General features: G+C 46.4%; 1 protein-coding gene across 1 annotated transcript in view; it reads left to right on the top strand.

Annotated features, from left to right (window-relative positions):
* The first annotated feature begins 3,737 nt into the window (after positions 1–3,737).
* Positions 3,738–12,649, top strand: part of BEND3 (BEN domain containing 3) — a 24,458-nt gene continuing 15,546 nt past the window's right edge. Inside the window, exons 1-2 of the mRNA XM_006098016.3 lie at positions 3,738–3,793; positions 4,266–4,468. Coding sequence (XP_006098078.1) covers positions 3,757–3,793; positions 4,266–4,468 — 240 coding nt within the window. The 5' untranslated portion in view covers positions 3,738–3,756. The remainder of the gene's footprint in view (positions 3,794–4,265; positions 4,469–12,649) is intronic.

Genomic DNA, 12,649 nt, shown 5'->3' with positions numbered 1-12,649 from the left:
AGGAGAGAATGTTAGCATAAGAAATTCTACAAAAGTCCAGCAGGCAAAGGAGATTGCAATCTTAGCAGCCTGGGTGGGCGGGAGCTGCGGTGGTTGGTGGCTCCTCCATAACCTGTAGTTAAGTAACGGAAGGAATGTCTGTGGCATGCTTGGCATCCGGATACTCCGTATCCACCCAGGATGAGCAGCCCTGTGTGACCTTCATGTTGCAGATGACCAGGAAGTGGAGGTAGCAAACACTATATCCGTCCCCTCTCTCCGGCCCTGACGTTGATGTGCTGTCACTGCCTCAGCCCAGGATGCCTGGAGTGACCCACACACTCCGCTTGGAGAAACTTCTGTGCTTGGGCTGGAGTCTATTCATAAGCACAGGGCACACAGGTTTTCCAGGTGGTTACCTGGAGATGAAAGATTTGGATGTTCCAGCTGCTGTTGGACTGAGAAATCTAAGGCTGAAAATTGGCCCCATGTTCAGCAGAAGAACCTCAACAGAAGATTGAGGATTCTCTTCGCAGTTCCTCTCCTGGCGGCTGATGGGAGAGAGACACAGACCGGGTTTCAGCGCTAGTTCTGCCACTTGACAGTTGTGTGACACTGGCAAGTTACCTGCCCTCCATTCCCCCTCCCCCCCTTTCCAGTATTCAAGTATTTTATTTCCTTAATCACAATGTTAAAAAATATTTTCCCAGCCCTGGCTGTGTGGCTTAGCTGGTTGACCATGGTCCGTGAACTGAGAGGTCACTGGTTTGATTCTGGTCAGGGCACATGCCCGGGTTTCCAGCTCAATCCCCAGTAGGGGGCATGAAGGAGGCAGCCAGTCGATCTTTCTCATCGATGTTTCTCTCCTTTCTCTTAAAAAAATATATATATTTAAAAACATTTTTTCCCAGCTTCAATGACACATAGAAATTGTGTATATTTGAGGTATACACCCTCAGTTTCCTTATTGGTAGAATTGGGATTCAAATAGCTCAGGGTGAGATGGAGACACACAGTGGCCAGCGGTGTCTGGACGCAGTTCAGGGCTGCAGATGTGAATGAGGACCTTCGCTCGCTCCCTACCACACAGCACCACGTAGCTGTGGGAATTCCCCAGCTTCCCGAAGAGCACGGCTGTTTGCTGGCCGGGAGGGAAGGGCCTGCCACTCTGTTCCGGGTTACTTCTGGGCTAATGCAGCATCTGTCACTGGTCTATAAATGAACTCAGACATGTTTCCCAAAGCAGATGCATCTGGGCATCTTGAATGCTCATAAAGCCAGCCGCCCCTTCCTCTCCCATCCGCCTCCCCGCTGTGAGCCTTCTAGCTCCCCCTCTGCTTTTCCTCACGACACAGGTGGCTCAGGTGTGTGCTCCTCCTTTGTGATTTTCTGACAGGATAATCCTAGGAGCTCAGAATTCGGGTGCTGAGTTGCCTGCAGTCGTGTCACGTGGTGGTGGTTCAGAAAATACCCTTCCTGCTCACTGAGCCACAACCCGGCAGGGGCCACACCCAGCCCATGACTCCAGGCCTCATGCTCTCCTCGAGCTCCTGTGAGAAATGCAGGTGGGTGGACGTAATATTGGACGGTGATTCCGTCCTTGCTCAGCACTTGTGGTTCTGTCGATGTGTTTTCTTCATTGGCTCCTGTTTCTTTTCTAGGATTTACTCCTCCTTTTAAAGCTTTCTACTTAGCCAGAGTCTTTGTGGTTTTCTTCCACTTTGACCCCTCTCCCCGCCCCCCAAATAAACCATCCTCCCTCTTCCTCCTTTTCTCTCCAGAATGTGCTTGTTTTGTATAGTGTACCCCCTCCACCAGCATTTTCTCATTTTCCCATTTGCTCTGCTGCTCTCACCTCTGCCCTAGGCTTGAGGGAGCTGGTTATATGACCCTGTGGCAGGTTTCCAAGGGCAGTTGCCACACTCGGGCCTTCGGGTGAAGCCTGAAGTGCGTCCCCTTGAGGGGCCCCTGACTAGGCTGCATTTCTGCCAACCATTGGCCACCCTCCTGCCCGAAATGCAGTGGTGGGCTGGACCTGCAAATGGGAAATTCCTGCCTGCCTGCCGGTGCCTCCCTCGGAGACGCCCAGAGCAGGTGATGTCATCAAGCACGGGGCTTATTGGCCTGGGATACGGAGGAGGTGTACTTGCTAGAAATCACCGCTGGCAAAATCATTCTTGGACTGTCGAAGTTTACTTACCCTTTATTTTCCCTCAGTATCACCTGTGTGTTATGTTTTCCCGATGGGAGATAGTTTTTGGTAAGTAGGAATTATTGTAGTGTTCATTTCAGTTTCAAATAAACCTTACATTTTCTTATTCATTCCTCTGAAAATGAGCAGGGCAGGGATTGCAGGAACTGTGCCTGTCATAAGGCTGTGTGGCGCGCCGAGAGGAGGGCGTCCCATCATAAGCACTGTGCCTGCGTGGCTGTTCCTAGTGAATTTGGAAGTTATGCTGTGCCCAGGTCACCTAGATGCTCCTTCTGTCTTGCCCCATCCCCCAGCACTCCACTCACTGGTGTAAACCGGGACCACACCCCGTTCCCCAGCTTCTCGCGATGGTTTACTGGACTTTGTAGATGGCATCCCTCTTCCTTACAGAAATTTCTTGAGTGATGCTCCTTAGTCCTGCTCTCCTGATCCTTCACCAGAGTGAGACTGATATTTGCCGTCCGTCAGTTGTGGGAGCCACAGCTCCCCGATGTCATAGTAAAGGCTGTCACGTGTGTTCTTTCGCACTACCTCATTTATTCCTGTTGTTGTTACGGGCATGCTGGTATGGAAATTGGGGAGTCTCAGAGACGCACTAGTGCTTTTAGTCATGGTGTCCCTCCCATTCCAGCTGGGGTGGTGGGAGTCAGGCCAGCTCTGCACCAGGCCCTGAAACCCATGCAGGGCACCTTCCATCCCGCCCGCCCCATTCCCTCATCAATAAAAAGAAGGGTTTGGACAGATTGTGTGGAACTCGAGAGCTATAAAAACCCACAGCACCTCTTTCTCTGAAAGGGAAAGTTGTTTCTGAAGTGAAGGCTAGACCAGCACCATCCAATAAAAATGTGATGCAAGCCACATATGTAATTTAAAACTTTCTGGTAGCCACATTAAAAAAGATGGAATTAATTTCATTAAAGTATTTAATTTAGCCCAATAAATCAAAAATATTACCATTTCAACATGTAATCAATATACAAAATTATTAATGAGCTACTTTACATTCTTTGAGCTGAACTAAGTGCGTCTCCCCTTGGACCAGCCACATGGCCAGTCCTCAGTAGCTACATGGCCAGTGGCTATGCTGATGGGCAGCACAGGTCTCCTGGGACCACCTGGAGTCCTAAGACCTCAGCTTGGTCCGCAGGACCCACAGCTTCCATCCTTGGCCAGCCTTTTCATTTTTGTGGCTGGAATTTATAAAGCAGGGACTCACAGATGATTTAAACTGGAGTCTGTACAAAAGACTGCTTTTCTTCAGTGATGTTCCCCTACCTCCGTAAGTGCTCTCAGTCGGAGCTGGAAGACCCGTTCTGCCCACCTAGAGTCTTGGAGAAGCGCTCCCAGCAGGTGCACAGAAGGCCTGGATGCTTTGAGCAACTGCAAACAAGAATAAGAGGATGCGATTTTCCATGACGTTGCTGAGCAGTGTGGGCTTAACCTTCTACTATCCAGAGCCAGGGTCGGGAGGGGAAGGGAATTCCCCTTGGGGAGGGAAAATTAAGAAATAAATCAAGCAATAAATCAAGACTTTGTCTTTGTCTTTTCATGTAGTGGAATAGAAGATGAACTCAACTGAATTCAGTGAAGATGTAGAAGAAGGTAAAAAAAATACTTATTAAAATTATTTTTAACTTAATACTATTACTGGGTCATACATTCACAGGGTTCAAAAATATAAAATGATACAAAATAAAAAATCAATGAAAAGTCTCCCTGCCCTGGTACCCATGCACCTTATCTGTGTGTCTTTCCAGAGTTACTTTTCCTAAAAGCATCATTTAAAAGGTAGTATTTCTTTCCCTCCATCTCCTCTCTCTCCCCCACCCTCCAAAAAGACTTTAAAACCAGTTTTGAACAAAATGTTCTTGGAAGGGGTTTTATTGTGTAGCACTAGTCTGGTAAGATAAACATTGCTTGGCTGGAAGGTGCAGTTTTATTGTGACTAGACTTTATCATCTGAGTGGTCGTGTCAAAGGGCGGCCCACAAACAGCCTGTCACTGGGGGGACCCCGCTGATCTCTGAGCCACCCACAGTCTTCTCCAGCCGAATCCTCTCTCTCCTCTGCCGCAGTTCTAAAAAATAACACTGTGAAAGTGGAGACGGAGGCTGAGGAAGCTGCCCTGGACTGCTCAGTGAATTCCAGGTCTTCGGAGAAGCACCCTCTAGACAGTGTCTTCACCACCCTCCAGGACTCCAGCAAGCGCAAGCAGCCGGGCAGCGAGGGCCAGCCAGACTCTGTCTCCAGCGTGAAGAGGCGGCGGCTGATTCCCGAGGTAAGGGACCCCCCTGTCTGTGCCTGCTTGGGTGCTAACCCTCTGATAAGATGCTGAGTCTCTGCTCGTGGGATCTGGGCAACTCCTGAACGCCTGGGCGTGAGGAGGCTTTCACTTCAGCTGTCCCGTCTCTGGCTTGAGTGTGAAAGTGTCCTTAACTGGAATCTTGTCTGTCTGGGTTCGGAGGGGGCAGGGAGTCTTCGCAGCATCTGCTCTCAGGGAAGGCAGGAACTTGTTGACGGCAAGCCTAGTTTTCCATGGTGCACTCTTAACATAGATTCCTGGGAAAGTGCCAAGGGTTAGCAGGTCTTTTCCTAAATCAAATTCATCTTTTATGTCTATTATGGGAGTTCGTTGCCTAGAGAAACTGTTCAGTGAATCATTTTTGCAAAGTGGGGAATTCTTCTATGTCATATCTGTTATTCCTAGGTTATCTATTTTATGCATTTGTTTTATGTCTTAGTCACCTGCCGGTTATATGGAACTCTGCTGAATTCTGAGAAAGTGGAACTGACATAGTGGCCCCCTCTAGCAGCCTGTAGTCCACATGGGAGATAAGACACGTACACAAAACAGTGAAGACTGAGCCGGGCTGGCGTGGCTCAGTGTTTGAGCATTGACCTATGAACCAGAAGGTTACTGTTTGATTCCCGATCAGGGCACATGCCCGGGTTGCGGGCTCAATCTCCAGTGTAGGGTGTGCAGGAGGCAGCCAATCCATGATTCTCTCTCATCATTGATGTTTCTATCTCTCTCTCCCTCTTCCTTCCTCTCTGAAATCAATAAAAAAAATATTTTTAAAGCAACAACAAAAAACAGTGAAGACTGGGGAGGGACACGAGAAGGGGGTCCCCTGGGATATCTCGTCAGCGAGCCTCCCCATGGATCACAGATTATACCTCAAACTCAGAACATTTTTCCAAATTCTCCAACCCCACCACACACACACACACACACACACACACACACAACTCACTCTCTTTTTTTTTTTTTTTTTTTTTCGCTAAAAGTATTACAAAGGGTATTACATAAGTGTCCTTTTCCCCCCCCCCCCTTAACTCACTCTCTTTGGGAGGACCCAGACAGTTACTTCAATTTCTGCATGTCTGTCCAAAAGAGTCCCCATTTTCAAGTCTCATTATCATGAGCCAGAACACCATGGGGTATCATCCTGGGACTATTATTGGTTTGTTTTCATTATCTACTCTGAGATGCTAGGGAAGCTCCAAATAAACTGGGCGTTTATGGATTTTAGAGACTGAGTCTTCAGTAAGTAAAAACGATTCTTTGAGTGGCAAACTGATGAAGTTAAGATTTTCACCAGGATTCAAGTACATGTGTACGTTACATTATAATGAGTACTGACCTGCATCCCACATCATGGAACATTGAGCAATACATTTATTTATCTATCTACCTACCTACCTATTTGTTTGTTTATTTATTTATTTAATCTACCAGTCAATTTATTTATCTAGGTCCCCTCTCCAAAAACAGCTTTGTTGACAACAGTTTACATAACTATACAATTTGCTAATTTACAGTGTATAATTCAGTGGTTTTTCATATGTTCATAGAGTTGTGCAACCACCACCACCACAGTAAATTCCAGAACATTTTCATCACCCCACAAAGAAATCCTGTACCCATTATCAGTCAGTTCCTATTCCCTGTTGCTCTAGCTCCTGGCAACCATTAATCTACTTTTTGTCTCTGGATTTGCCTATTCTGAACATTTATTATAATTGGAATCATAGAATACGTGGTCTTTCGTATCTGGTTTCTTTTACATAGCAGATGTTTTCCACGTTCATCCAGGCTGTGGCATGTATCAGTGCTTCATTTCTTTTTATGGCCGAGTAATAGTCCATTGTGTAAAGATACCAGTTGATGGACATTTGAGTTGCTTTCACTTTTTTATTATCATGAGTAATACTTGAGCAATACATTTTTAAAGATCTATAATGCCCAGAAAATAGGTTGAATTTTTTAAAACCTATATGAATTTTTTATACCTTTCTTTATACCTTTTTATTTAAAAAAAAAAATAAAGGATTGATTAGAGATATCCCACCCTTGACTCTGGCTTCCTAAAACCAGCACTGGCTGCATACCTTGTTACCCTGGGGAAATTTTCCCGTGTGAGTGGCAGTTTCTAGTGCAGTAAGCATTTACTACAGATTAAATCTCAGATTTCTGTCTGCTGAGATACCTTTTATGGCAAATGAAAGCTACAAGATAGTAGAATAGTTTCTTTGAAAAACGTTTAACCATTTGCTGTTTCTTATGTCTTACTTTAAACCATAATTTATTATCCTTTCCCCTAATGATTGGTATTTAGGTGTTTTGCACTTTTATACTATTACAGCGGTGCCCCAGGACCATCCATGTAAGTAAACCTGGGCCCCTCTGTGAGTGTTCTCTGGATTGGATTCCTCGAGGTTATTCTGAAAGTGTTGAGAAGTTTGAGAAGCACTATGTTAGCTCCTAAAGGAGCTCCTAAAAGTTTTTCTTCTGTTTGTCATCTGCTTATGGTCAATCCTACAAAGCTTTCCCTCGCTGGTTTGGCTCAGTGGATAGAGCGTCAGCTTGCATACTGAAGGGTCCTGGGTTCGATTCCGGTCAAGGGCACAGGCCCGGGTTGCAGCCTCGATCCCCAGTAAGGGGTGTGCGGGAGGTAGCCTATCAATGATTCTCTCTTATCATTGATGTTTCTGTCTCTCTCTCCCTCTCCCTTCCTCTCTGAAATCAGTAAAAATATATATTTTTTAAAATCCTACAAAGCCCTTCAAGTGTGTGAGTAAAGCCAGAATTCAAGTGGGACACTGAGTTGAGCCTATTGATTCACTTTTGCTGTATGCCAACTCTCCCCTACCCCCCAAAAAACCCCAAACTTAAAACAACCACCATTTTATTCAAAGTTATGTGGGTCAGCTGGTGGTTCTCCTGATTTGGCCTGACATGGCTGGGGCGAGGTGGTCTGGAATGACCTCACTCCCACATCCAGGGTTGCCCCTGGGCTGGCAGGGAGGACTGCAGCTTCCCCTGTGCACTTTCTCACCCTCCCCGAGGCCAGTCCAGGCTTGTTCACATGACACGGAAGAGTTCCTGGGAGCAAGACAGGTCAAGCTCAGGACTGCAGACTCACCAGGCTTCTGCTTGCATCACGTTTGCTAACGTCCCACTGGTCAAAGTCAGTCATGTGGCCCAACCTGGGTGCCCGGGTGGGAAAGTAGATCCCACCCCTGGTGGCAGGAGCAGCCAAGTCCCATTGCAAAGAGGCTGTCACACAGGGTGGGGCAACTGGTGTGGCCGTTCTCATCAACAGTTCACCACAGTGAGCAACAGCAAGCTCCACATCTAGGAGGAATTCTGACTGTGTGAAGCCCGGGTTCTGGCCTTCGTGGACACAGATAGCGTCACTCTTTATGCCTTCATTCAATAAATTTCTGTTCTCACGGCGTCATAGAGAAGGGAGCATCTTCATATTCTTGGAGCAGAAAGATCGAGAGAAGGTGCTTATGGTTTGTGTTTTAGTTGAATCCTTCAGCATGTGAAGCAAGTCAGGAAAGACCTGGCATTGGGCTAGCACCCCACGAGGTTCACAGTGGAGGGGTTGCCCGCACATCACATGAGTGATGTGATGGTTTCAGCTTTGTCAGGCCCGAGCTTCAGGTACCACCCGGGAATTCTGACATGTTCAGAGAAAAGGGAACCAAAATATATTTGAATATTTCTAGTATGACTGGTCCAATTTTCATATTCTAATTGGTCAGATAGGTTTACTTTGCAATGGATTGCTATAGTTCTAATTCATTAGATTTTGGCAAGGAAAAGACATGTTTACTCCTGGGTTTTATTTTGGGTGTTAGCTGTGTTCATTTTCCTTAGTGTATATAAAGCGAGGTTGATCTCCCTGCACCCCTTCCTGTTCTGTAAAAAGAATATATGTAAGTAAAGCCTTTTGAAACTCTTGAGCCTCCGTGTAGAAAGGTGTCATGTGATTTCAAGGCAGTATTTCCTTCTAAACTTCATGTGAGTCAATTTGTCAGGAGCCTCAGAACCCTGGGGACCTCAGAACAACCCATCAATTTTATGGAATTATAGTACATGTTGATTTTTCAGAATGGTACTAGTCCTAGTTCAGAGTGAAGAGTCCTTTATCCTTCTCCCCCTGAGTTTTCTCTGATCCTTCTTACATATGTGGTGGCAGGGGTGGAGGTGGAGGTAAGGAGTGTGTGCAGCTTTCTTCAGCACAGTCTTCACAGGGTGAGACCAGAGGAACCAGGAGGCTGAAACAAGCAGTCATCAAAAGATGGGAAGCAAGTGCAGTAACAGTATTGGGGGGAGGTAGAAGGGAGCACAGGGGGATAAATGGTGAAGGAAGGCGACGACTTGGGGTGGTGGACACACAATATAATATACAGATGATGTATTGTAGACTCGTACACCTGAAACCTATATGATTTTATTAACCAGTGTCACCCCAATAAATGCAATAAAAATTCTTTAGAAAGTAATAAACAACAATAACAAACAAAAAAAAACAGTTGAGTCCCTACTCGACAAATACCACCATTCCTTATTTCATGTATCCATATAATAAATTAGTGATGAGAGGATTAATATCTTCACCAGACAGATGAGAAAACTCAGGCATGTAAGTTAGTAAAGTGCTGGGATGCCGGTGGGGCAGCCTTGTTCCTGGTGTAGAGTGATTGGGACGCTCGGCTCCCTGCTCCCCGTCCAGGCGTGAGCCCCACCTGCTCCTGTCCAGCCCATAGGAACACAAAGTAGCAGAATGAGCTGAGATTCTAGAGTCAGCTAAGGGGAAGTTCGCCATGGGGCCTTTGGCCAACTGGTGACCTCCCAGACTCAGGTTCCTACATGGTGATGAGGGATGATACTGCTCACTCATTTCCTATGTGGGTCATTGAGATCCATGTAAGGAGCCCAGCACAGGGCCTGACCCATGCCAGCCTTCAGAACTGTTTACTTACTGCCCCCCACCCCCATATCCAACTCCACCCCTTGTGGTCACTATTCAACTGCCTCCCTCCAAGGGAAGCCATCTGATGCCCGTTAGGACACCCAGGTCTGAGCACCCTTGATTCTGAACACCATTCAAGTCTGAGCACAGGAGACCACCTCTGTCTTCTTCCCCAAACCCAAAGGGAGGGGAGGAAGGTGACGAGGGGAGGATTTGAGTGGTAACTCTGATGCTAAAGGTATGTCACATGCAGACTCATCAGGGCCGATGACTTGTTCATGAGTGACATTTAGTACAATACTAAGAGGAAAAATAAAAACTCCCTGAAAAAATTTAACAAAAGGCTCTATAAAGTCTTATTTGGCGCCTCTGCTGGAAAAGGCTTCATAGCCAAACACAGCAGATGTAGAAGGTGAGCAGCCAACACTTTTATTGGAAATCATCTTTTTGTTCATGGACATGGGGGCGATATTCAATAGCTGTATGTCAGGCAGAAGTTAGCTTTGTTCTCCTGGGGGCGTTTGTTAATGTTTGTTTTTTATCCTAAAGTGTCACTGTGGTTTGTTTTTGGAGAACAAAAATGCCATCTCATTCATTCAGTGCAAATGTACTGAACACCTCCTCCGTGTCAGTTACTGTGGGACCAGCTGGGGGTTTAGAATGGTTTCTACAACAACCATAGCCGATAGGAATTATGGCCGTTCCTGTTTTCACGAGGTGCAGGCAGTCAGCACTGCCACGCCTGCTCCATTGGGAGCTGTGCACTTAGGCACCATGGTGGCTCTAAGGGCTGTGGGGTAGTTATAAGGTGCTGTGAGGAGCCTTTGAGAATGTCCTGCTCTGATACCTTGCTGTCCCTTTTTCTTCTCACTTCCATTGTAGTTGCTTTTTCTGTCCAGATTCTTATTTTCTCAGGCATCATTCCTGATCCTCACCATACACTGTTTGGCAGTGTGAGGATGACCCCAAGGGAACAGCCACCAGGGCAGAGATTGTGTCTGGCTCATTCCCTGTGTGCGCATGGCCTTGCACAGAGCCTGCCAGATGTTGGGCACTCAGTAGTATTTGTTTACTGGCTCAGTGTGGTAGAGAGCTCTTCCATACCTTATTGCTAAACAGTAGCTGATCAGTTGATGATGATGGTGGTGATGATATGAAGAAGAAGAAGAAGAAACATTCTATTGAAAATGAAAAAGGTAAGCATCACTCCTGCTTCATTTACTTGGAGGCGTTTCGCACGTCTGCCTTGACGCCGCATTAATGCTCCACTCCCTGCTCTCTCGAAGGCATGCTGCTTTCTTGGTGTTCCAGTTTGCTGACTCTCTGGGCACCATTTAGCAACTCATCATTCGTTGAACTGAAATCAGTGACTGTTCTTGGATTTGAAGTCCTGAGAAAGCTGTTTAATCCATAAAGCATCTCCATGGTGACACAATCCCTGCGATGTCGCTGAGCACAGACACGTGGAATCTCCCCTAAGTAGTCTACTTACCCCTCACCTGCAACCCAGCGTCAACCTTTTTGTTCAGATTCTCCAGCTGAGAGATTTGGGCATTCCCTCTTGAGTCTGAGGGTGCTGAGGGTGCTGATCAAATCCAGGATAGAGGCTGGCACTGCCAAGCCTGAGCTTTGCTGCCGAGTTCCCATATGGTTGGAAGATGAACCTTGGAGAATCACGAACAGTGTGTCAGCCAGACACCCAGTGCCAAGTAGCACAGATTTAAGATTTCTTGATACTCCTAGACAGCTGAGCAGAGATTGTATCAGCGGCTGCCAGTGCAGCCAGCCCGTCGTCGCCTTGTCAGCGTTTGTGGAGTTCATTGGAGCACTGAGTTGACAGGTCACCGCTGTGGAGATGTCTAAGAACCTTCTCTTCGGTGCTCGTGTTGTGTTTTGTGTTGTGTATCCGAGGTCTCTGCGAGTGAGGAATGTTGCCCTCTACTGGGACTCAAACTTAATTTTTTATTCAAGCAGGTTAGCCAAAAATGTTTCAGCGGGTGGCACTGTTCCTAACATGCTTGGTAGAAACTGAAATGTTTTTATTAATGAGGCTGAATATTGAGAGTTATAGGGGGGATTTCCAGTTCCGATGTACCCTGGCCTTCTGCCTGCTGTGGGGAGGTAGGGGAGTCAGAGGACGTCTGTTTGTTGTTGGTATTCAAACAGTTCACCCAGAAACTTCCCCCTGCTTACTTTCTTTTTTTCTTTTTTTTAAAATATATTTTATTGATTTTTTACAGAGAGGAATGGAGAGAGATAGAGAGCTAGAAACATCGATGAGAGAGAAACATCGATCAGCTGCCTCCTGCACATCTCCTACTGGGGATGTGCCCACAACCCAGGTACATGCCCTTGACCGGAATCGAACCTGGGACCTTTCAGTCCGCAGGCCGATGCTCTATCCACTGAGCCAAACCAGTTTCGGCCCCCTGCTTACTTTCTAGCCTGGGATTGGTTTGTTCAGATCTCCCTCTAGAACAGCGGTTCTCAACTTGGGGTCGAACGACCCTTTCACAGGGGTCGCCTAAGACCATCGGAAAACACATATATAATTACATATTGTTTTTGTGATTAATCACTATGCTTTAATTACGTTCAATTTGTAACAATGAAATTGGGGGTCACCACAACATGAGGAACTGTATTAAAGGGTCGCGGCATTAGGAAGGTTGAGAACCACTGTTCTAGAACCTGTACTCTTGCTGCTTGGCATGTGGGTTTCTGGTGATCTCTCTTCACAGAATCTTTTTAAAAAATATTAGTGGGGTCACTTGTCAAACACAGACCCTGTTGATAAAATCTTTCCTAATGCAGTTATGACTTCTTTAGTGATGGACATTACAAGCTTAAATGGGGGGAGCAGCTAAGTGGTTTTGGACTGGGACAAACCTTGGAACTTAAGATAGGGCACACTCCTCTGATGCCACGGTGCAAGTCGCAGCGTGGAGGGGACACCACACACTATGCGCGAAGAGAAATAGAAATAGTAGTCAGGTCAACGAGGATCAAATGAGACATATGAATAGTTGAGAGCGGACATTTCATTATTTTGATTCTACCTGTGAGATCCACAGAGCGGTGTGTACACTAGACGATCTATACTGACAACACACGAAAAATAATTGACTAACCCAGTCGAATGACTGAGCATCCATACAGCTAGAACATAGGAGTATACATACGATCAAAAC

Source organism: Myotis lucifugus, unplaced genomic scaffold, assembly GCF_000147115.1.
Source record: "Myotis lucifugus unplaced genomic scaffold, Myoluc2.0 scaffold_216, whole genome shotgun sequence".
Classification (NCBI taxonomy): Eukaryota; Metazoa; Chordata; class Mammalia; order Chiroptera; family Vespertilionidae; genus Myotis; species Myotis lucifugus.
The sequence above is the reverse complement of the archived record's forward strand: the minus strand, read 5'-3'. Positions and strand labels throughout refer to the sequence as shown.